General features: G+C 41.2%; 1 protein-coding gene across 8 annotated transcripts in view; it reads right to left on the bottom strand.

Annotated features, from left to right (window-relative positions):
* Window positions 1-8,011: 8,011 nt before the first annotated feature.
* The window catches only part of FEZ2 (fasciculation and elongation protein zeta 2), a 39,859-nt gene continuing 21,675 nt past the window's right edge, over window positions 8,012-26,195 (bottom strand). For 2 of the 8 annotated variants that reach the window (XR_012673101.1, XM_075146637.1), the window contains one exon: window positions 16,360-20,414. Coding sequence is in view for 2 of the 8 variants with exons in the window: in XM_075146637.1 (XP_075002738.1) it covers window positions 20,398-20,414 (17 nt within the window). In the remaining 6 variants the exon portion in view is untranslated. Of the gene's footprint in view, window positions 9,164-15,277; window positions 15,446-16,359; window positions 20,415-21,258; window positions 26,183-26,195 lie in introns of those variants that run through there. The other 6 variants (XR_012673097.1, XR_012673096.1, XR_012673098.1 and 3 more) reach the window with 6 other exon arrangements.

Here is a 26,195-nt window from a genome sequence, read left to right as displayed (position 1 = left end):
TTTGCCATGGCATTTGGCACAGGCCTGGACTTCCAAGTCCGAGTTTGGCATCTGTTGTCACACAAATGCCAGTGCCCTTGACTTTGATTAAATAGGGACAGGGACAACCAGCGGAGAGTATTTTTCACATAATCCGTTCAAGGAAACGGTATGATTTACATACATGTGACGTCTTCAGGCATAAATACTTTAAATGGTAATAAAGTAACAACGATCATTATTTCCCTTTTGCTACAATAAAAGGCAAATCATATTATTTCCCTTGATATCCTGAACTTGAATCTTGACTCTTCCCAGCTGTGAGTTTCTTTTGGTTTCATATAAACACCGCAGCTCCATGGACACTTCAATTCAACTTTCCATTTCAATGAGAAAGTCTTCTGCCAAGCCTTGCACCTTGCAACAATAATGAGATTAAAAAAAAAAAAAAAAAGAGAGCATTTTGATATCAAGGAGGAAAAAAAGATAATCAGGGTGAACTCTCCTCCATGGTCAAGCATTCCTTTTGATGATTTTTCTGCCCCCCCCCGGTCTTCACACACTGCACCAAATGACTAGTATCTTGGCTTGCTTGCAGTTTTCTCCTTACTCCCTCCGGCGGCATCCTTCAATAGAGGACAGAGGCTTTGCAAACTTCTGTGGTTTGTTTCATGTGTCCGCAGGTCACTGTACTTCCAAACGAGAGGAAGGCTCCCTCTGCAGATTACAGGCACCTCGTTTCGTGTCTCAGTGCTTCAGTGGTATCCAATTTATTTGCCTCACAGAGATTATCCCTGCGTGCCTCTACTATCTTTGCAAAGTGCTTTGAAATGATTAGAGCAGTATACGCTGCAGGCAGTTCTATGAAAAGGAGAAGAAAACTAAAACGCTGTGGTGGTATGGAGGAATTACTGTGTTTGACATAGCTATGACTGTGGGAAGGCATGCGAAAAAAAACGATTTGGACATGAAAGTGCCCCTTTCCTACCTACATAGGCGCTACAGGCTGGCTCCACAGAAGGGACACAAGCAATGCAAACGCGCCTTGGGAGACTGGTGCCGCGGCTGCTGCTATATGCTCCCTCTGCTCACGCAAACCTCTCACGCGTGCGTTTCTGCCCGCTGTGACCTGCCTGCCAGGTATAGCAGAGCCGTGCGACCCTTCTCCTGTCGCCTGCGGGAAGAGAGGCGGCGGCGGTACCGGAGACCTGGCCGTAAGGGCTTTCTTTCTCTCAGCAGGTGGCAGATGATCTTACCCACCCCTGCCACGTCAGGCGGGGAGCAGCCATGCGCCCATCGTGCAGCCGACGGGCAGGTCTGGGAGCAGGAGGTGCGAGCCCTGTCCGTGGGCAGCCATGCCCGCCTGAGCCGGACACGTCAGTCCTCCCACGAACTGTTCTCCACAGACCTTCGAGGAAGTGACCGCACAACCGGCACGACCAGGCTGCAGTCAACCCTCCGCACCAGCCTGCCAGCTGGAACCTAATGACTTCACGGATGCAAGTAAAAGCAGAATTTGGGTTTTAAGGCCATTTGTAAGCCACATTTTCAAGTCTAACAGAAGCTGAAACTTCTATGCTATGTACAAAAGAATATAAGAAATTAACACTCGTGGCTGCACTTGGGGGTTTAATGCAGCTGACACTGGAAGGTGAATGAAGGAGGTGAAACTGCTGATACCTCAGGATACCTGACTAAAGCGAGTGATGAAATGACAGGGTTATGACACGACAGGTTACTAAAGCCCATTTTATGGACACTCCAAACCAACCAGTGGTCTCTGAGGTGGCAGGCAAAACCAATTTAGAGCGGATATAAGCCAGCAGGTAGCCCCTGTTTGGGCTGCTAAAAATGTGCAACAGCCTTTTAATCCCTATTCACCTCTCTAAACGCTTTCAAAGTGACATATATACCAGCACAAGAAGGCAAGTATCACAGCAGCATTAACTGGCCTGAGATACTCAGGCTAGTTACATCAGAGTTCAGTTTACTGACTGTTTCCACTACATCATAACAGGAAAATCATAAGAATTAAAATTTGTGTGTGACAGAAAACATATGACGTATGTTTCTAACAAGCACCTGTTTTCCCTGAGGAGCACCGAGAATTTGGCAGTTGCCAAAGGAATGATTTTGTCAGAAAGCTAGCGTAAGTTCTCACAGCACTATTTTTGCATGATACCTGTTACACACGGATTAAAGAAAGGGATAAAAGAGGGAGGAGGCAAAAGGAAAAATATGCAGAAGGGACGGGTTAAAATAAACCATCAGCAGATAGAAATTGGCTCTGTGGAATAAAAATACAGTTTTGTCTCTAGAAGGCATAAAATTTTGTGAAATTTTAGAGAAATATGAATAAGGGGGCTTTCAAGGCAAATCCAATGGTATATTAGTAGGAACATCTCTGCATAGGATTTTTTTTAATAAATTATTTTCATTTCTACTTTGCATTTTTCATTAGACTATTCATTGTATAATAAAAAACCTGTCAACATCCAACAAGATGTCACTTAGTCTTGCAAAGAATAATCATGCAATGATCAGTTATGCCTATGGATTTCATTGAGGTAGTCAGAAAATGCATTTCATATCAGTAACAGATGATTTTTCCAAAATCAGATTACGTATTTGTTCACTGCTTCCAAGAAAATACACTTGTGGAAATGATTTGCGCAGGGTCTTTTCTAACTGAATTAAAAGAAAAGCTCCTATAAACAGATCAAGTCAGTAATGTTTAAAACTTGTCAATGGATGAATGGGAACGACTGTGCTAGCTGCATGCCACTTGGAATAGCTTACTTGTAAGAAAGCAGACCTGAATCTGCTCTTTGGTTGCTGAGGTTCAGCTGGTGGTAACATAGCGACCTCCAATTTTATAGCAGAAAAAAGTCTGCTGAAATATTTAAATTGAAGAGTGGTCATAATATGAAACATGCTTGACCATTTACGTTTCAAAATGTGCCTGTTTAACACTAGACTGTTCCCTTGCTGTGACATTTTAGCATGAAAACAAATGCACTTGATGAATTCTCTGGTTGAACGTCCAAACCACATTTCAGCTCCTGTCTTACTTGCCAAATTCAGTTAAGAAAATTATTACATCATATAATTAATATATTATAAAATCCATGCTTCTGCCATGATTTTAATGGAGTTTAGCCTACTCTCCTTCATACTTTACTCTTATTCTCATCCATCTTGAAAGCTAATGTTTCTCTGAGGAATTGTGTTCTGTAGTTTGCGACAGATCTAGAAAATTACCTGTCAGAAAAAATGCTTGGTTAGCGCTTATTACTGCAATATTCAGTTTGAAATTAACAATTTCTCAGGGAACACTGTGTTTAGATTGATGCTGATATGAAAACAGACTATCTTGCAGCTTCAAATATATGCTACTTTCATATTGAAAGATGATTCAGGAGCAGGGAAAACTACCTTGTGCAGATTAGGTGGCTGAGGCTTTGTGTTATTTAAACGCCCTGTTCTGAGCTGAACTTACACCGAGTCGGTTAGCTGATGCTAAAGAAAACTAAAACCCTCTCGGCAGCTGAATCAGTTCACGAGACATCTCCCACAGTGGAGAGCGGGAAGTCCTGCTTCTGAGAGGATAGAAAGAGTTTCCTAAGGAAGAGAGGGGGCCAGGAACTCTCAGCAACCACTGAGGAAGGGCGGAAATTTGGCTGGCAGGCAGGAGCCTCTCGGTGGCACAGGGGAGTTCCAGATTTGAGCACTTGTACTTCCAATCTGCCTTCATGAGTTGCACTGATTTTTTTGTATTAAAAAAATGTTCTTGTAGTTCCTGCTCCAGGAAAACTTGGCTTTTTGGCTTTAAAAGCCTTCCAGTCATCCTTGGCGAGCTCATTATAGTAGCAGGTTTAGACAAACCTACTTCAAAGCAGTGGCTGACTTGGTGTTCTGTCACTGGGGCACGTTTACCGTCTGTGTTGCGGCAGCACTTCAGGGCTCCAGTTGAGAGGGGAGCCCAGCTAGAGTATCATTTTTCCCCAAATATGGGCTTGCATCATATCATATGCCTGCAATCTCATGCAGAATTTATGGACATTGCAAGTATTGTGAACCATGAAAACTGAAGGAATGCTACCACGTACAAACAGGATCAAAACCCAAGCTACCCTTCACAGTCAGATATGTTAAATGCAGAGCATGCTTGCTGGTTGCTAATAGTAAATGACATTTTATTACAACTTTTTGTGAACAAACTTTTTTTTTTTTGAGGACGTGAAATTAATTCCTTAGGTGTTGGTTCAAAAAGGCAAAATGTACTGGTTTTTTTACTGCTTACCAAACTCTGAAGTACATTATAAGAGGCAGGTGCACTGAATGAACTGTCACTTTGACTCATCTGAAGAAATCACTCTCTGTAGAAAAGGCAGAACAAAACCCAAGCATTTCATGTATCAGCAGGACTTTAACGTCAGGAGAATCTTAAAGTTGCATTCTAGGGACTAGCAAGCTATTGCATATCCGGCAAATTAGGGAATTGTACAGGGAAAAAAAGGGAAACATAGAGCATCTCAAAATGTATTTATGACAAAAGAAAAGAAATAAAGAATACTAACATGGGAAAAAGTCTCAATAATAATTCAATAAAACATACACTACTTAAAATCTACCCTTCTCCCTGGTGTTATGCTTACCCTTCCACTCTTTCTCTTGAAGTCTTCAGGTTGTTGGCTTCAGTCAGGAGGAGGGAATGGGTACAGAGGATCATCAGTTTTCCGAGGTTTTTGCTGGGAGGACTATGATGGTGGTGGTAGAGGTCTCTCCCTCTTCTTTGCCAATGCTGAATGCAAATGTACAATGTTGAAGCTGCTGATTTCTTCCTTCTCTTTCGAAGGTCCTCTTGGGGCTATTTTTGTACATTTTCTTTCATGCTTTACACCTTGCTCTTTTTATTTGGTCTGCAACTCCACATTATGTCCGAATGTCCTATATAAAAAGTATCTTACATCTGTTGTATACTTACCTATTTTCTCTGCTACCTATAAGCAGTCTTTGCCCTGCTCCCAGGTTTACTTTTGACTGTTTGCTGGTGAGCTGTTCATAGCCCTGAATGGGCACATAGCCCTGTGCCCTCTCCTCTTATCCCCCCATGTCTGCACTCCTCTCCCTGCACCCTGGGTTGCCACCGTCAAGCCCTCCACTGCCAGGCCAGGCCTATATTCTCCTGCATTGCGACATTAAGATGGTGTCATAAATATTTCATTCTACACAGAATAACTACTTGCTACTCCTGGCTGTACAAAAGTTGTGGTTATATCCCACGATTATGAAAAAACAAAACAGGAAATAGTCACCTGATAATTAAAAAAAAAAAATCGCTGTCACAGAAACAAAGTTCCAGGCAGGCCAAGGCAATTTGAGGGAAAGCAAGCCTGACATCCCTTAATACTGCAATGTTAGTACGTAGCCTGTGGCATATAACTAGCAATAGCAGTAACTGTATTTGTGGGGCTACCAGTTACACAGATCAGGCAGTAGCTGGATAGAGCTGTATTGGCTTCAGTCAAGTTTTGTTCATTCATATAAAAAGCATAGAACAAAACAAACCTCCTCCTTAACTCCATCTATTCTTGTCCTGTGTCAAATCATGCATGGATTTGAAAAAAGTGTGGGTTTCCTTTTTGACAGTGCTTTTGCTTTACATGCTCAGCTCCAACATCCAAACTAGCAAAACAACACAGACTTTTATCTTAACGTGTTCATATGAGATTGTGTGCAGGCAGCCTAAATGAGAGCAAAACCCAAGGCACTGTGCTTTCATTTCGTTGCCTTTGCCATCATGTCTGAGAACAGCGTCTGCAAGGATTCTCTCTTCATTCCTTTTATTTAATTTGTGCTTGCCTTCCACAAAAGGTCCAGAAATTACAAGGTAGTAAGATTCACACCCTACAACTTCCCATTCAAACCTCAGATACGTTGGCTTCCTAAAACTTCCATTCAAAGTGATGAGCTTTCCAAGGACTTAGCCACAATTAGAATTTAATCCTGGATTAAGAGCATACAACGCAGGAGGAGGAACTAACTGAAAACATAAATAATCTTAACCTGGTATTATGTTTCTGTCAGCTGAATCCACTTAATTGTTTCCAGGTGCCAGTTGCTATTAGAAACTATATACCATAGACTCCTATGAAGTCTCTAACACTCGCATTCCAGCAGGTGTGGGAGCAGATAACAGAAGTGTCTCATAACAATGACCAGTCTACGAGACTGCTATCGCAGAGGAATCCTAGACCTGCTGGTTTCTTCTGCTCTTACCCTTTCTGGACTTCCTGTAATACACTTACTGCTTTTCTGTGGGAGAACAGCAAGAATGCATCCTCTCAGCATGCTGAAAAGGAAAAATGTGTTTTCTTCTGATATCTAGTTCATGCTCCTGCACATCCCACGGACTAACAGGACTAATGGACATTTCCAGAGTACCAAGAATGTCACTCCCCCAAATGAGTTTAGAGCCTGGAAAGCATCTAACATATTACCAGATCACTTGAAAACAGTTACAAGTGGTGGGAGAACTACTCGCCAAGTGGTAGGAGAACTACTCGCAAGCTATATAACAATACATAATCAAGCCAGGAGTATAAAGTTTTTATGGAGAACCAGACACTTCTCCTTACTTCCTACGCATTGTTCCTTACTATCAAATATTACCCTTTTATTTTTCTCCTATGCTAGGTTTTGATTCACACATTAAAATATCAGCACTCACAAGCCTTTATGTTTAAGCTCCCAAGAAAGAGGAAAATAGAAATCTCTTTCCCATTTCATGAATTAGTTTACTTTGGGATAGTACTTTTCCATACATCAAAAATATATTAAAAAATACCCAAACATTGTACTCTTACTTACACAATGATAAAGGTACCTTGTTGAACAGGGTATATGAATACAAGATTAATGTCCGCGTTCTGGAAAATTAGTGGGACCACTATTTTTGGACAAGCCACTTCAGTTTCTCTTCCAAACTTGGGGAAGAAATCAGGCGTGCAATTTCTGGAAAAGCAAACTGAGGTTTGGATTACCACTAGGTACCTATTGGCTCTTTTGTGTGACTGCCAAAGGAATTCTGTATAAACCCCAGGTATCTGGGCCATGTGGTAAAGAACATGAGTTTTATCACAGACATCATTTCCTCACATGAACGGTTTTAACAGAAGCATCGTTATGTCACAAAATACAAGTGTTTTGTGCAGGGACTCCATTCTGGCTCAGAATTTAAGTTGGCATTTTATAGCAAACAGCTTTCTGCCAACATACTGTATGTACGATATTTTATAACCAAATTAAAGTATACTCACTCTAGTAGAGAGGAAAGAGTTGCACATCCATGTAAGCAGTGGGATTTTACAGGAGAAATTTTGACCCCATTAAACCTCTATTTACTAAAGACAAGACTCATGCTCATTTGCAACAAGACAGGTGAAAGAAAGTGAAAAATGTCACAATCTCTGTATATTTTGTAATTCCAGAAAGCTCTGTCAAATGTTAGGGTTTAGGCTTCCCTACCTCTGCCTAAGAATATTTTGGAAGCACTATAGATACAGTATAGGTTACCCTATAGATAAAACACAACCGGCTGATGATTTCAAAACAGTGCACCTCAGAGTCAGAGGAGGAGAGGCAGCACTGCTGCTCCCCTGACTTTCTAACACCTGAGCCCCATCACCCCCACCAGCCACGCTTCACCCTCAGCACCTCTAATGAACAGCACATGCCTCTTGAATTTCCAGTGCAAGAGCTTTTACCTTAAAGATGGATAAAGCGTGCATGCAGCCATACACGCTTGCCAAGGACGGGGGTGATGTTGGGATGATGAGGGCACAGAGGCGGACGTCTGTGTCTTGTAGCACTTCAGCCTGTATCTCCCCCCACCACCACTGCCCGCCCCACTCTCTCTTCCTGAGCCTTTTGTGTGTGGGGAAAGGCTGATTCTCCTTACAGTCTCTTCCGTAAGGATTTCATGGAACTGAAATGCTCAATTATTTTCTTTCCCATCCAAAATCCAGGACTTGTACAAAACCAGAAGGTAGATTCTCTCACTTCATTGGGTTTTTTTGAAGCTGACTGCTTTTCAGCATCGTTTCCTAAAGAAAAAGCATGCGTGCCATCACTCCATCTATCAGCCTGCTCCTCCCTGGAAAAATTGAAGCTATGTGCCAGTCGCAACTGCCTGCAACAGAGAAGTAGTTTCAGACCAATGGATTACAAAAGGTTTCAGGAAAAGCTTTCTCAGCCTTTAATAACGCCAAGTGAGAGTTGGTAACATGCTTTCTTAACCTCTTCTGTTACAAGGACTTTAAGAAAGGACAATAGTGGTGTCTATCTGTGTCTTCACCACAAGCTTGGGATCAACAGTTTTACAGAAGACAGAGATACCATCACCCCAGCAGTCTTCACGATGCCATGGTGGTACACAGAAAGGTTATAGATGCCAGCCTTTCTCATAGTAAACATCGATGGAAGATATATCTAAAGACAAAAATATTCCTATTTTTTTATTTTTTAAACTTTCAAGCATTTCACATTTCTAAGTTGATCTACTTACAAAATGGTATTGACACTGCAATTTCAAATCAAAAGGCTGACAACAATGGATAGGTAATAGGTATCAGTAGCTTCCACTGGAGAACCATATGGGGCTACAAACAGCTTTTCCATGTGACTGAATGTAGCATTCCTGCAAGAGAAAAAGACTCAGTACAACACAAGCCCTGCAGAAGAGAAAACATCACCTCTTCTTTCCCTGGAAAGTTTTAAAACACCAGTACTGTTTGCAGGGACTCTGCTCTGACAGCACTTTAGGGGAAGGATGGAACCAGATGACTTCTCAGAGAAGCAGCAGGAACAAACAACTCCAGTAGGGATTTCGCAGTGGCTTGCCTGTAAAATACAGCCTCTCTGATCTTGCAAGTGAATGGCAAAGTTCTTCAGCACTTCAAAAGGAGCAGTATCGGCTTTTCAGGGCTGTTTGCTTGGTGTATAAGTAAATGGGCTGCTTATTTGGGCAGGAGCACACAGTACCAAGCAAGGTCAGAAGAGGTGAAGAGTTACTCACATCAAAACTGTGCAGCTTGACAACACGGCCAAGGAGTCGGGCACTGCACCACGTTGCCCACTTTTGCTCATAATCCTTCGAGCAAGTCAGCCAGGGCTGCTTCTGCTGAGGGGAAAACAGAGACCATCACTGTTCATAGACACACAAAAAGTGAGCTTTCAAAATGCTGTCAGCCAGTCCTCTGGTCGCTTCACCAATGCAAACTGGAAAAATAAAGCCTAGAATTTGAACAGCCCTTTTCACCATTAGGGTGCCAAGGCTTTCCACAAAGGCCATTTTATCTGCCCAGGCAAACCCAACAGATCCCTGCCACACTCAGGGCTTGGTCACACATCAGCTGAGTGACCTGAGCCTTGTCTGCACCTGTGATGAGTTTTAGGGATCTTTTCTGATACTAGGTCAGAGATCAAACGTATTTACTTTCTCTTAACATTTTCGGTCATATTGTGTTGCTTGAGAAGGAAAAGGCTCAAGGCTATTGAGAGTTTTCTTTAAAAGGCTATAAGAACTGATCCTTTAACAGCCTGGCTGGAAAGAGGAGCCGGTAGAGCCGTCCATACTGTGGCAGCACTGCTACTGAACGTTCACTTCCACTTGGGGCAAGATAAAGCCACACTGAAAGACATCCAGGTTATTCCAAGTGACAAACTCACAAAAACGATAGCAATTGGTCATAGACAGAAGGTCATGCCTCCGTTCTCTAAGAGGTTCCTTCTCTCCCCGCACCAAAACAGCCAGGCAAGTCATTTACAGCCAAGACAGCTCTCTGCAGAAAAATCTGCTAGATTTTTCACCGTTTGGGATTTCTGGGAAGAAAAGCTGCTGCCAGCAGGAGACTGAGAATGGATGAAAACAAAGACTGCAACCAGCTGTTAGCCAAGAATGAAAGTCTTCTGACCTGTGTGAACAGCAGAGGGAAATCATCTTTCAGATGCTTTCTCGACACCGTCCCCATGACGCAATACACAGCTCAGGAGCCTGCATGGGCACTGCAGGTATGGCGACAGGAGAGCTCTGACTGAACACATCTAATTCAGAATTATCCTCCTAAATCTTTAAATCTATAATCTAAATCTGTGTCCCATATGAGATCATACAGATCTTGCCAATGGCTCAATTGTTCCCTCTCCTTATGTACACTTGCTAGAACTTCAGGGATAAGTAGGATGTATGCTTTGTTAAATAGGTCCTTGATCCTACCTCTGGTCCGACACCTTCAATGATGGTAGATCTGGGCTGTGCCTTTTCTACCCCCTTCAGGGCTTTCCACGTGTGGTTTTGTTTTCTAATGCCGAGCACCTCCACACCAGTCACCAGAGAGTATGCTTTCTCACTTTAGATGTGGATGTGCCCCATCCTACCCCCATCACATGCAGCTGACGCTGGGAAGGAGTCTGTCTCCCACATGATGAGAAAGAAGAGTTCTGCAGTAAAGAGGAACAGAAGCGCTTCTTCTCTCAGTACTACTTCCGGCACAGCCTCAGATTATCCACCTCTGTGATATAAAAATGTGTCATCCCAGTGTTATACTGTCTCAGGATATTTTCCTTCAAATACTGAAAACGACTTCTCAGACTCCAAAGGGACATGACATCAAACAGCTGGGCAAAGACACTCAATACACTTTCCATCATCTGTGCAGGGAAAAGAATGGACAAAACCAAGCATATTTTTGGTGGACTGCTCCGGAACAGCGATTAATACATTGCTACGTGGGCTAGCAGAGGCAGCCAGGAAAGTCCACTTGCCAGAGTTCTATTAACAGCTTTGAGAGAGTCTCATGTCGTGTCTGGTATTAGGCTCTCCATACTGAGTCATACGAGCTTATTATTTTAGCAAGACGCTTGAAATTTATAGCACCTTTTTTTTTGCTCATTGTGAGGCTGAGATTTTCCTTCACGTTACTCTTCGACTTTGCTACCTCTGACATTGTGAAGCTGAGCACGCCACCTACAAGCCGCCCGAAGTAGCCCAAGTCAGCTCTCCTGAAGCCCAGGGCTTTCTCTCTGTCACTTGCCTGCCTCACACCCCCTTTCACATCAGCCACCACGCTGACTGCCTCACCCCTGGTTTTATGCCCCGTTGGGAGAGTTTCTGGTCTCTGGTGCTCGCTAGGCGTCAGGTAGCCTCCTTCCCCCCAGAGGACGTCTCCCGCTGTTTTGCGGTTGCCAGCTGTGGCTCGCTCCCCTCAGGCGTGCCGCCGCGCGGGCTGCGCACTCCTGCCTCCTGCGCTCTGCCCCGCCGACGTGCGTCCTGCCTTTCTGACCCCACACGGAGGGGCTGCACCTGAGGCACCTGCCAAATATTTCAAGTTAAAGGAGGGGGGGTGGGAAGTGAAAGAGGGAGATTTATGAACACACCCCCCAACCAAAAGAGAGAATAGACTGAGTTAATCTGTGACTTGCAGCGCAGACACCCAAGCTGGTACAAAGAGAGGCTGAAGAAGCTGTTTCCCCCACTGGTTCTGTGAGCAGCCGAAACACCTCTTCAGCAGCGCCGTCCTGATTAGCGCGACTCACGTTTGTAAGCCTTATTGGGGGAAGGAGAGACTGGCCCTGCACTCCAGTGCTGGGGCACGCACCTGCAGTGGTGGAGATGGAGATGCGGATCCCTGGCTGGAGGCAGCAGGACATACTGTCTGCCAGGGCAGAGGGCTCGCTGGCTACAAATCCTCTTTTACGCCTGCACTTTTTGATTTTTAAAACAAACAGGCTCAGCTTTCACAAAGTAGACTTTCAAAGAACAGTTTAATTTCACCAAATTCTTTACACGGTAAAGGCTATAAATCCTCTTCAGCTTTCACATAGAGTCTTACTGAATACAGTGCTTTTACACTCAGTGCTGGGGCAGGTCACTGATCACAGCTGAAGACGTTGACCACAAAACCAACCAGCGACCACTACAAGCGACTTAAAAGAACCCTGGATGTAAAAATTAATTCATTGTTTCAGATGGGATGGCAGCAAACTAGCTGTAAGTAAATGTACATAAACATTAAAATACTAATGACTGGCTCCAGGCACTGAATGCCTTCAAATAGGCACTGAATTCCAGGGAAACTGAAGGTACATCACAGCCGGGCATCACACTGTACCATCACTGGATGGATCATTTAGCTTAGATGATCTCAAGCACTGGAAACCCAGGCCTAAAAGTAGAAACCGCTCAGATTTTGGTAAGAATTGAAGATGTACTCACTGGGAAGCATTAAAAGAGATTACATACCTCACCCTCAGTATTTTATCCCCCAAAGAATGAACTCCCATACAAACCACTATATGATAAAGTATTTGGAGCTCATCCCCTCCGCCAGCTTTTATAGCTAAGCAAATTATCATATTGTAATAAACTTTGTAAAACATGGTTTTCATTAATAACGAATAAGAATACACAAAGGCTTTCCTGTGTTTGTCATATCATCTTCACGGAGTGATCAGGTGTGAATAGTTTATCTTTGGAGTTCATCTTGAAATGTAATACTCGAACTGAAAGAGGATGCTTCAAAGGTGACTAATTGCTGCCATCCTGTGGCAGGCACATGTATTTCAGACTGACGCTTGCCAGAGACAAAATACTCCTTTAAAGGTGTCATTTTAGAAAGAACTCTTACTAACTCATATTATTCTTAAATGCCACAGAAAGAAAACTAGTCGTCTGTAAACGGCAATCTTCAGATCTTAGAAAGCCCTGGGCCATTACAGCGATTCTAGCAGAAATGACTCTCCTAAGCAGAAAGTAAGGACCAGATGAGAAGGGGCTCATGTCCCCCTTATAAATGGAGGGGTATTGCAGTATTCAGTGGTCTAACTCCAGAAAGGATGCTAACCCTAACCCAGCTCTAACCCTAGCCATATCAGTCTGCCAGTTCCAGAATGCACATAAATACAAGGATCTCTCTGTTTCTGATGGTAACTCTGCTGGTGTCCTCAACTGGAAAAACCATCAGATGGCTCAAATAATGTGAGCCCTCCCTCTGCTAAGACTGCATCCAAACACAACACAATAGCACCGTTCCTAACACTGAATCTAAGTGGGTGGTGGTGGGAATATGAATAGATCAGTGGATGACCAATGGGCTGTTACTTTCTGAGGATCTGTTTCTCATATCTTGTCCCCAGTTTTAGCCTTTTAAGGGAGAAATACAGGAGTTTTCTATATAGGAGTTCTATATAGCAGGAAATATAGGAGTTTTCTATAACATGGCTGACACCCAGGCACCTGAGAACACATGCAGACTGACAGCAACATGCTTTTTAACTCCAGATGAGCTGGAGACTCCAGAAACAGACAAACTGAAGGCTTAAGAGACCCCAGCCTGGACAAAACTTGAACCCCCTGAAACAGTACAGTGATCGTGCAATCCTGGAGAAGCTAAAGCTTGCAGAAAAGACCAGAACTGTTAAGGTGTGGCACTTACATCTCACCCTTGGCTAAGACTATACATGATATGGGACCGAGACACCAAACCTGACTGTAACAGAGAGAAGCAGAGAATCTTCAAGAGCCCTGAGACTCTGCAGGCCCTGACAAACATGGCCACAACTGAGACCAAGATTTCTAGAACTGTACTCTTGTTAGAGAGCCAAAGACTTCACAGGGACTGAAAACTAGCTGGTATCCTGTGCAAGGCTGCTGTCCTACAGCAGGCTGTGCTGCATCCTTGGAACAGGCCCTAGGACAGAGTGGACCTCAGGAGATACTGCACCTAGTTGCCCACAGTCTCCTCTAGCAAGACACTCTCCACACTCATGTGTCCTTCACAGGCAAAATTGCATCCACTTATTGAAGAAGCCATGAAGCAACACATTGAAAGATTCACAACACTATTTAGCAACCTTTGCAGGACTCCTATACATCCTGCAACTAGACGGGCTCCCGCTCTTTCATAATACAAGCCCTTAGACACCACCAGGAACAATTCACAAGCACCAAGGTTACCTGTTCCAGTCCTGCCTTTGATGCCAGATTGTGAATGCTCCAATTTCAAAGAGTGAGGGCAGCCTCTCTTCCACCCTGCAGACACCAGGTTCTGCGGGGGTCCAAGTCCAATTCACAGCAGACGAAATATCATTTACCTCCTGCTAACTTCACCTGTGCTGCCCAAGACCTCAGTAGAACAGGCATTCAGCCAGATTGTTAAACCTAAAGGACAGGTAGACACTAGGAAGGTTGATGTGACAGGCATCATCTCTGAACTGTGAAGTCTGTGCAAAGATGATGAGAAGCCATTACAGACCACAGCAGGACTGTGCCCCACAGGTGCACATGCAGCCCAGCCTTGTTTTCCCCTTAGCACATAATGGCAGAGCAGGCAGAAAAACCGCCGAGTCCCTCAATACCCAGCTAACTGAGAACTAGACCATAACAGCCTCCACAAACCAACCAACTTACACCAACACAGACAAAACGGGAGTTTGTCTCCCAGCGCACTCTCTCCTGCTCTCGGAGTCATGCACTGACAACCTCCTCTCCTTCACCCAGACCTGCTCCTTCTCAACAGCCCCTTCCCTTCTTCTGGGCTTAGTACTCAACAGCTTGCAGCAGCCAGACTGCGCTTCTGCCCATCAGCCTCACACCCACCGCGTCAGCGGCTCCTCTGGCTGCGGCGGTGCTCCTCTGTGCTAGCAGCCCACCACAGCCAGCCAGCCCTGCAACCCCCGGTTTGCCCTCAGCGCTGTCAGCACCCCACAACACATACTTGCTCAGTCTCCGAGATGCTTCTTTACTTAATCAGACACAATTTCCCCAACACCCCGCTCCCTCATGAATTTCCCTTCTTTGAAGATATGAGTCTTAACTACTTACGTTCCATGGGGTATTTAAAAGAGAGAAGGGGCTGACAGTTGGTAACATAAATGAAGAGCCACCAGGCTGGGAAAGGGGGAAAAGGAAAAAACGTTGGTTTGGACTAGCAGGGGGAGGATAGTGGGCCCATTGTGTTCCTCTTACTGAGCCACGGAGCAAGGGTTACCACAAAGGTAGCCTCAGGCAAACGGGGAGGAGCAGGCATAGGAAGGAGCACAAACAAGGGAAGGGGCAGGAAGGGCCACCTGGAAAGGAACATGGGCAGAGGCAGGGAAAGTTGGCTACTGTGGGACTCAGCCCTGCCCAGGAAACACAGGCCAGAAGGAAGCAATGAAGACCTTCCAGTTGTCCCGCTGCTTCATCTCCTGAGCCAGTAAGTGATTGCTGTCGGTAACACTGAGTATCTGGTCTTACCTTCTGAGGTCCATCCATCTGCAGGTGATCTCCACCTGCTCCCGAGCTCTTCCATAGTGGCAAAGAACACAGCTGTCTCCTGATCTTCCAACACCTTGTGATGTCTCAACTCTGTGATTGCTTTCAGTTGTGAGAAGGGGACTGTTTCTCAGTTCCAGGGAAAAGTTTCTACAAGAAAATGCTAAAGGTATGGTCTGCGTAGTATGTTCTCATCTCATCTATCTGGTACTGCTCTAACTACTGAACCATGCTTGTGAATTGTTTAGGGATAATACTAATGGAAAGTCCATTAAAATCCATTCTGTGTTCTTTAGACACTGGTTTATTTAAATAGGCTTTTCAAAACTCTGAGCTTTTCTTCGAAAAAAATTCTGGCTACATAGGTGAACTTTGTCCTGGGAGCCATTTGTAAGACAGTGCACAATTGTCTGTAGGCAGTCAACAGAGCTGTTGATCAACACTTCAAAAGAAAATGTCACTATCAGTAACTATTTTTTATGTCAAAGGGTACATGACAAAGAATGATCATTAATAGTTTGCTAACCCAAGCATGCAGGATAGATACAGGGCTCTTAAAATTACCCTGGAGGCTATAGGTTTTTACTTGATTTTTACCCCAAGTTTCAACACTTACTGTTCTAAGCCAACAAAGTCATACTTCAACTTCTTAAGTCAGTTCAGAGCAGTACAAAAATTTACGAGGCACTGGAAAAGCAATGTCTACAGAAACAGGAAGAAAGACCTCCCTGTCCATCCTTCATGGCTGAAATGCCCTATAGAAATCTTAGGGACGTCAAGGGCCCTGTACCACTGAAGCTGTCACCGCTGTAAAGTGCAGTGGTTCTGCAAGACCCTCCTTCAGTACCAAGTGCTTATGCAGCACAGCTCGCTCTGGTGCTGTTCGGCGTAACAGGCAACTGCAGTGCCACGTTGTGCTTCAGTACCCACAATGTTCTCAGGGGAATCACCCGCTGCACTGAAGGCAAAGCGAAGCATTCCAGGGCTCAATCTTTTACGATCTCGGATATGCATTTAGAGGAAGCAATCATTCAATTTTAGGCAAAAGCTCAGTGGTTCTGGTGACAATGAGGCTTAGATCAGGCCGATATGACTGTTCCCTCCATGCATCAATGACAAATGCACGTAGAAAGAAGCGGCTCTCTACTCAACTATTTTCATGCTATCGCTAGCAGACAATACAAAACACAGTGACAAAATTCAGTAACTAGTTCTCCCAGTTCATACAGTTTCTTCAACAATTATTGTTAGGACTGGACACTGATCAGCTAATCCAGAGAACCATTGCTGATCAATACAAAGAAAGAGGCAAGAAGTCCCGAGTTAGGTCCTGATCAAAAGAACGAGAGCAAGGAGCAAGACACTTCACCAGCAAGGACAAAATACTTAAAAAATGAAAGCATTCCTTCTAATTCTTTAGTGATAAGAAACTCTCTGCAAGGAAGGTATCTAGCACTTCTGCATTATTAGATGTGCCCTTTAAAACCCTCGTAGCACTCACTGCTACCTGCAAAATTGTAGACATCCTGAAAAGAAATTGTATTATCTTAGCGTTGGAACAGGTAGATTTCCTGTATGACAATCAGAGAGTTTCTTTTTAGGCTTAAAATAAACACTGCTGTGCCCCCAAGAGAAGCAGAACACTAAATTCACCTGACATGATTCAAGATCCATTTTGTTCCGACATTTCATTTTTTACTGGATGACAGTGTTTTTATGGTTTCTGGGGTGACTTTCTATCCAGTGATAACTTGGAGGTTCATGAGAAGTTTTAAAAATTAGGATTGATACCTGAATCAGAAAATAGTTCCAAACCCACACAGATTCTCTAAGTGTTACAATACAGCCCCGTCGCCCAAAAGAAAAATACACTTTGCAGAATAATGAGATGAGTCAGTACGTTCAGGCTTGGGAGCTGAGAACGCTTCACTAGAAAGCTTTGCTTCTAGGCCCTTCCCAACTGAACTGGGTAGATGCTTTTTTAAGCGAAGCAAGCTGCTGATCTCCATTGCCCATTGCTGCCACAGCCGGAGAAGCAGGCTTCCTTCTACACAGGCTCTGCACCATCTACAACTTCAGGAGTTGAAACCTGAATCTTAAATTGTGCCCTTGGAAATGAGGAGGCAGCTGCTGTAAACGATGCTGTGCAGAGATACACACTTGATTATCAACACTGTTGCCAAGCTCACAGAGTGCCATTTCTGGGCTAGCTGCAGTTTCCAAGTGACATGCATGCAGAAAGAATACCAAGGTAATCCAGTCTGGAGGCAACAATGACGCGAACTGCTGCAATAAAACCACCACTCCAAGTTACAGGCTACAATTACCTGGCACAGTCAACAGATGTTCTTTATCACCAATTACCTACGCCAGCTGAGAGTCCAGCTAAATCATTATCTTTCACCAGAAATGAACTGATGTTGTTTTCAAGTTTCTTTCCTTAACTGAGAAAACATAATTCTAGGGCTCCTGACTACCCCTGACACGCTGTCCAGAAAGTCCCTGACTCAAAATTTGACTCTAGCCACCAAGTGAATAAGCTTATATCAAGTGAAATAGCTAAAACCCAGAAAAAGGGGAGGGGGGGGGAGGAAAAAACCAAAAGAGGGAAAAAAGTCTATTAAAGCAAGTGATGCAAATAACCTAACTTTAAGTAACTTAAAATTCAGTGATTTTAAGGAGACTTTCCTTCTAGGACTCTTCACATTAAAAATGAAACAGATTTTGGTAAAAATGTATTTTTACCAAATCTCTTCCAGGGTATTTGTCAGCAACTGTCCTTGGGTGGCCATTTACAGCTATCACATGCTAAAACTAAAAAGAATAATGAAATCCAGCTCCCTGAAAGAATGCAAGATTCAATAATGCACCTGGAAAAAGGATGCATAATAGAGAATATGAAGTACACAGAACTCAGCAGAAAAGCAGATATGCATGGTTCTTTTTATTCAAATGTTTTGAAATCTATTTTTTTATGTACATATATAGGTATATATATAATACTTGCCACCTTTGGCAGCTGTTGTTTAATGCCAGGATTCTACATACAAGGTGAACAGGTACTTTTCGTAATGAAATCTTGTTTAGTCTGATGAGAGGCATGATATACCCAAGCAGATGCTTAGCTCACTAAAGCTGTTTCTGGTCTTTAGTGTTGGGTTTTCTTTGAAGTTTTACTACTTGTAGTGTTTTGTGACTTTAAGTCATCCAAGATTTACTACAACTAACAACACAAACTTTGCCAAAAGTTTTTTTTTTTTTTTTAATTAAATTCTTCCCTTAATTTTCTTCTTTTTTGTTCCATCTTGTTACCTCAAGCCTCACAAGTAGATTGAAACATCTCTGATTAAATCTCAACTGGAGACACGGCGTGTTTCAAAACATGTGCATCTTTTTTAAAAAAATGAAGCAAAGCAGGGTCATCCCCTTTGCCAATTTCCAGGCATCAACAGTCAACATCAAGCATTTCTATAGAAAAAGCATGCCATAATGAGCTTGTAATACATCAGCTAAAGAAATAAATGGCAGCTTTCTTGTTAGAGAAACCACAAATGAAGTAGAATAAAGCAACAAAAAAAACCTTCCTCACATATGACACACTTATGCAGAGGATCTATTTATTCCTGAGCAGGCTGGCAAGTACCCATTGGTGGTCAAGTGCGGGGAGAGGGAAGAGGAAAGAATTTTAAGCTAAAAACTTTACCGACTGAAAAAGGCACAAAAGATAAAAATATTGAGGCCTTTAGAAAAAAGAGAAAGCATTATGAGAACTATTTTCAAACTGAATGTGTTTTACTGATCAAAATGAGTATTTGGTGACGATGATAAAAAAAAAACGAGTATTAAAGAAGTGACACAAGGTATTCAGGAGCAAATTTCTCTTCTAACAAAAAGACTGAAGACTTTAAATGGAAAAAAACTGTTTGAAGAAAAGACACGTTTCTCTCTTTAGAACCTTATCTTCCAGTGCCTTCACATATACAGTATATAAATCTGGGTGTAGAATCAATAGGAATTCAACCTAGATAATAGTCCCTTTATTTTTATTAGTACTCCTTATATTTCAGTCTTTAAGACTGGCAAAATTATTTTTTATGAAAAGTATTTAATATTGAGGTTATGGGGTACGTTTCTTTTACAGGATTCGTAAAACATTCTCATCTGTTTGAGTGCAGATATATCATCACAGAGGAGACAGTGCATACAATTTACAAGAGAGATTGGTAGTAAAATTTAGAGATACACAACAATGTCTCAATATAATACTAACTTGGAACCCAGGTGCAAGTTTTTCAAACTGTACACGTATTTTTAAAAAGATACAGCCTTTAAAAATGTTTATATATTGAAGCATTTTCATTAAGATCACTTATTAAAAACAGTAAAATTATAGCAGCAATACGGGAGACTATGTAAGCCACATGAACATTAATAATTAACATAAAACCAAATATGAAATATTACATTACTTGGAAGTTTGTGTTAGATAACAAAGATAGGTAACACACCAATTACTGATGCCAAACCAAAGAATCTGGATTTGTTCACTCTATAAACAATACTGTTGTATAGTTCAAAAAGTTACCGTTTTAAAAGAAGTGTCGAATGCTGACTTCCACCAACACTGTTCTGGAGGGCTTCCTGGAGAACCCACTTGAATCTTTTAGTCCAAGCCCAACTATGATCCTTTTTGCATCTTTGCTATAGGAACTAAGGATGCTTCTAAATATGGATTCCTTGAAACTAGGCTTATTTTATTTACACTATTCAAAGTTTACTTTTCCTTCCAACAACAAAATGTGCAGGAGGATTTACTACATGCTATACAATGTAAAAATAGACTTTAAAAAGCCAGAACAATGTGAGTAAAACTGTACAATATTTGTTCCCTGCTCCAGTTCATTGCACTATTAAGTTAAAATGGATGAGTTGTCATGCCCAGAAGACTTACTGTAGGATCAGAAAATCCACGCGCACACACAGAGGAGGTAAATGCATACTGGTTTAGATATAGTGCCAAATGAAAAAATACTATGAGTTATATCCACGGAAAGCTTCTCATCACAGGAAGGAGCATGGCTAATTCTGAAAAGCAGCCCTCTTCATGTAGGACACAGTACTGCAAAAGAACCACAAATATATTTTGATAAACATCAGTGAAGCTAGTCTGTATAAAATGTATTGTATATACTAAAATACTTAAATGTTGAATTCTACCCTATCAGTAACATGGTAGGATCTAGAAATCAATTGAAACTGGCAATTAAAGATATCATCCTCTTCTCAAAAGATAATTAAGTGACACAACCCACTATCTTTAACTAATATTACCCAGAAATGAGTTAACTAAAGGTCATGTCTTAGTGCTTTTTGAGGTGTTCTATTAGAAAACAGAACATTAAATAAAAGGTGACGCATGAAATTATATTTTAAAAATATGCACTGACAATTTGAGATTCTAACTCTACTTTCTAATTCTGGTGCGTGTACTTGAATCACACAGTGGGAAGACAAGACATGTCCTTCACATGTTTCTCATTCCTGTTTTACATGTAAGACACAAACCTCAGAGCAATCCAGCTTTCAAACCAATGCTAGCACAACACAAAAGCAAATAAAGAAGTCAGGTGTAACAAACAAAAACTTCAAAGGCATGAAAATAAATGTTCTTGTTTTCTGAAATACTTGCATAATTTAAAAATAGAACAAGGGGTAAACTCTTGCTTTATTAAAACAAAAACCTGTGGGTTTTTTAAGCCTTTACTAGAAACTTGAAAGATCAGATAGGAAATAGCAAAGCAAACTGAAAGATGGAAAATGATTCTGCTTTCATGACATCTACATTCAGAAAAAAGCCTGAAAGAAAATAATACTAGATATATTTCATGCATTTTACTCAGTAGTAACGTATAGCATATTATTTTTAGCACTGTATTTTTATGTCACAATTACTGTTTAAGGACAATTGGAAAAGAACACAAGGCTTAGCAATAAATACATCTCAGAACAGTTTACTGTGAGGATACTTCTGATTTCAAATGCATTTATTTCAGCTATAAATACATACATACTTATACATTGTTATATTTTAAGAATGTCACAATTACTTACACTTACATGTGTTCCTGAATTAAGGAAAAAAACCAATTAACCTTGCAGGGGTACAAAGAATGATTTATTCAGTTTGCGTATCATACTGGTAGTATGTTATATTCAAAAATTATCCCAGTACCTGAAGCTAAATCTTCAAATTTTGTAAAAACTGGAAGTAAAACCTAATAATCTTGAAATCATGTGTCTAGATGTGATACCAGACAACGTATCCCTAATATTTTGATTCTGTGTATATTTACAGGCTAACATTTCATATATCTCATTGATTTGATCTGTAAGTAGCTGAACTAAGGAACCCTTGCTTCCAGCAGATTTCCTCAGATACTCCTCTTTATCCCCATAATAATAAAACTAGGTAACACCCCTTCCCACCATGCCTTCCTCAGCTTCTACTTTAAATTTGCTATGAACTCCACCCCAGCAGGTCCTCCCCATATTGTTCCTCTGTCCTCAGGTCCCCATGTGTGGGGGCTACTGTAAGTGCGTTCACCCGTATGTGAATACATAAAAGCTATCTGGCCAACTGGATGTTGGCTTTTAAAGGCCAATAGCCTTTAGCTCAATAGAAACAGTGGTTTCAGTCCTTCTCCTACCTAGATGCAGTTCTGTACAGTATTTGTGAAATGCAGTTATTCCCATAACCCTTTTTTCTGTCTTGTGGGGTTGAAATTATTTGTGAGGCTGAAGAGACAGACAACACGACTGCACAGAAGCATTTTCTTCAGAAAACAGCCTAAACTTGCATACTTCAAGGATTACAGATGCTACTACTTGTTGCATTATTGCACTTGGCAAATAAATCATAATGCAGAAAGTTATTACATTACACATGCAAGAAGAAAGACTGAAAGCTTCTGTGTAAAAAAAAAATTCAATGGGTATAGTCAACATGCTTTCATCTAAGGATACGGTACCTATTCTTGTTGCAACACCTAAAAACAATGCAACTACAAGATATGGCAAAAATATCTCCATCTGTGCTCCTTGCTTTACAGCTTAACTTGTGCACAAGAAACTTTGCTGCTTCCTTGCTTGTGTAGGTCTTTCAATGGAAACAAACACAATGTTTTCAAAGCACATTGTATCTGTTAAACCATCAAAAAAGATCAGTAGAAAGATAAGCGCAAACAGCATTTAAATATAGTGAGCTTACTAAGCTGCCAGCTTCAGTCCAAAAGTGTGCTTTCTAAAATCAAGAATTTCACAGTATTGGTTCGATATTTCTTTCCCTGTCAGCAAATGCATTCCCCCACCCTCCTCCAAACCTCAGTTTCTACTTCCTAGAATCACAGCATCATTTAGGTTGGAAAAGACCCTTAAGATCATCGAGTCCAACTGCTAACCTGACACTGCCAAGTCCACCACTAAACCATGTCCCTAAGAGCCACATCTACACGTCTTTTAAATACCTTCAGGGATGGCGACTCAACCACTTTCCTGGGCAGCCTGTTCCAATGCTTCGTAACTCTTTCAGTGAAGAAATTTTTCCTAATATCCAATCTAAACCTTCCCTAGTGCAACCTCTGGCCATTTCCTCTAGTCCTATCACTTGTTACTTGGGAAAAGAGACTGACACCCATGATCCCTAGTGATAAAATATAATAACAATATATTAAAAATATATTCAGAAAAATGTAAGCACAATTGCAAATGCTTATCAATTTCACGTTACCATCTATTTTCATTCTAAATCTATAAAATAGAATATGAATCATACGCTGGTGGGAGAAGAACTACAATATACTTGCAAAGCAAATCACTAAGTCCCTTTCATTATTACTAACTTCAGGACGGAAATGTTCACTGAAAAGTAAAAAGAAACAAAACCCCACAAAAGGAAAAAAAATCCCCTTGAAAATAATTTAAGTTGCATCAAGAGTAACACGAACAAGAGAAAGTTGCTGCATTGGACAAGATCTACATGGAATATGTACATAGTCTGGCTTTGGGATACTTACCTTTGAGGAGGTATTCCCTATGCAATAGATCCAGGGGAGAGCTAACTGATCACTGGAAAGAGGGACTTAAGCATGAGGACAAAATGATGACATTTTGAATATGCTGGGGGACATAAGGGGGTGGTAGAAATTGGGAAAAGAGGATGCTTTAAAGAAGCAAAAACCAGAAATAATTTCCAAACTAATAATCCTATTCAGAAATGCATGTGGAGCTTTCTTTTTTCCTAATGTGAAATGCACTGAGTTGCATTGGACTTTTTACTTGTAATAATACATCGCATTTGCACACTCCATGTTCTGAGGATTTCTACTTCCAGCGTTCCAGAAGCATTAGCTAGTTATGAAAAAAAGTGCAAGAATGATCCATAGTAACATAGAAGGTCAATAGCAGATCTGGTTGCAGAACTCTCCTTCAAGTTCCAGTCCCATGCTCCAGCTCTTGGACAAACTGCCTTGCCAAAACAAATTTACTCGATCATTAATAAATGAAGATATCAAGTATTAGACAACAAACACGAAGGGGGTCTGTGTATGTCTTCCTACATGATCCAAATTTAGTCTTTCACAAATTTCAGAATTATTTTGCATTTAGTTCAAGATATTCAAGATGGTGACACTTCTATAAAACACCATGAAATTCAGAGAAAATATAAACTTATTTCATTGTCTCTTTGTTTTATCAGAACATCAGTGAATTTGGCAAGATTTCTTGTTAAATCAACACTTACTGCTCAACCTTATGGTTCCATTAACTTTTCCAGGTTCACAGCATTCTTCTTTTATTTGCCCCATTACATTATGCCAACAATACTACAGCAATTGTTAGAATCACTTTTTTCCTGATATTTTTTTCCTCAGCTCTTGATTCTAAACAATCTAAGTAACTTTTCAACAGTAACCAACAATATCTGAGCAATTTTATTACTAATTCTGTGGACAGCCATAACACCCACATAAAACTAGCATGTTCTAATTTTTTAAATACCGTAGAATAAAAAGACAGTGCTGCTTTAAAAAAATTGTCAAGAACTTACTTGTAAGATTTTTTTTTTTTCCTTTGCTGGTAAAATGGAACATAGAGCTAGAAAGAAGGCTTTACCTGTGCTGACAAATGTGACACTAACTGGATTTCCCATAAAGTTACACATATCCTATTGTCACATATAATTTACTGCCTGCTTTTTTGTTGTAAGATTGGACAAAATAATCCTCAAAGGTACAAGAAGTTAACAGATTTCAACAGAACTAAGTATCTTTGGTGATACAATTCACATATTTCAAAATGTCATTTCTTGATTAAAGCTTAATAAAAAGAAATGGAATCCATTCAGTCTAAGACAATAGCTAGATCATAGAGTAAACAAATGTAAAATGAATACAGTTACCACTATACCATATGGATTATTATTACTGGGTCCAGAACTTGTTATTCCTCCTGATTCTTTTGGAAAACAAATTCAAACCCCTAAATCCTCATAATCATTTTCACCTTGCCAAGACATTTTTAATCTTTCCAGTGAAGAAAGCAGACTCTTCAAAAAGTAGGTCACTCCTTTTATTTTGAAATTCAGGGAGTAGGTTGGAATTTCAGGTACAAAAGCTGAGCTGAAAGTTGCTTGAAGTGATTGTTTAGAATCATCTAATCTCCCTTTAACAAGCTTTAAAAATAATCTTCAGACAATAGGCAGGTGGCTAGGAGTATTTTGTGCCATGAATGAAGCAGATTACAACTTCAGAAACAATTGGAAGACTTTGCCTGTTCCACAGGATAAATCTACGTTACAATGTAACACTGTCAGCCTGGCTATAAATATTTAACATAATCTAAACATAGCAATATGAAGCTTAATTAAAGCTACATTGAAAAGAAGAGTAAAATTCTCTGCTCACTAGCTTGTACGACTAGCTTGCCGTTGTGCAAACACACCCACAGAAGAGCGAGAAAGGCTTAGTTCTGTTCAGTAATGAAATCGTGGCAGCGGTGCGGAAATCACCTTTTCCTTTCAGTATGAGTGATGTGAGTGAGTGATTACTTTTCACACTCCAGTCGTTTGTGTTTTACAATTTAGAGACAACAGTGCTTTTATACGAAGACCTGTTTGATCCAACACATTTAATTTGAGCATGATGTTTTTGTAATTGTTGCATCTAGCTAGTAGAACATCCCCGGTGATTTTAAAGTCAAGAGCATGCAGAGGCAGAGGTTAGGAGGAAACCCCAGTATCAAGCTTCCTAGATCATCCTGTCATTTCTCCGTTTCCCTAGGCAGCCAGTTTCTTCTCAGTATCCTAGTAATCTGAAAGTTTTTTTGGATAGCTACATCTAAAAATAAGAGCAGACACTGTAAAGAGCACTATTCATTCCAATCAGTTTCTACCAGATGTATTATGACGAAAAGCAAACAGCTTTAACTATTGACAACAGTTCATCCTCTTCGGTCAAAGATTCTGCTTCACGAAACTAAAGTTTAGTGCCATCACCATTAAAAAACCCTTGATCTTGAGCCTAAATGGCTCTCAGCTCATAAGCAAATACATCTGCCTAATATAAGAAGGATTTTCAGAAAGGGTAAGTTAAACAATGGCGCAATCAAGGAATCAACTCAAGGATCTCTGCATTCTTATTTTATGTGGTAGCTCTGCAACCCTACATGAAACTTAGAAATGAGCCCCTTCCAACAGAAGTCTGTCAGAGCTTCTAGAATACTGCATGGCTCTCCTTTCAGATTTTCTGAAGCAACAGCACACTAAATTTCATCCACAACTTTAACTTGAAAGTACTTTCAAATCTCTGCGAGATGAGAGTGATCAGAAGTCTGTGTAAGAAAT

The sequence above is a fragment of the Calonectris borealis genome, chromosome 3 (genome assembly GCF_964195595.1).
Source record: "Calonectris borealis chromosome 3, bCalBor7.hap1.2, whole genome shotgun sequence".
Taxonomy (NCBI): domain Eukaryota; kingdom Metazoa; phylum Chordata; class Aves; order Procellariiformes; family Procellariidae; genus Calonectris; species Calonectris borealis.
This window is presented reverse-complemented; position numbering and strand designations above follow the sequence as displayed.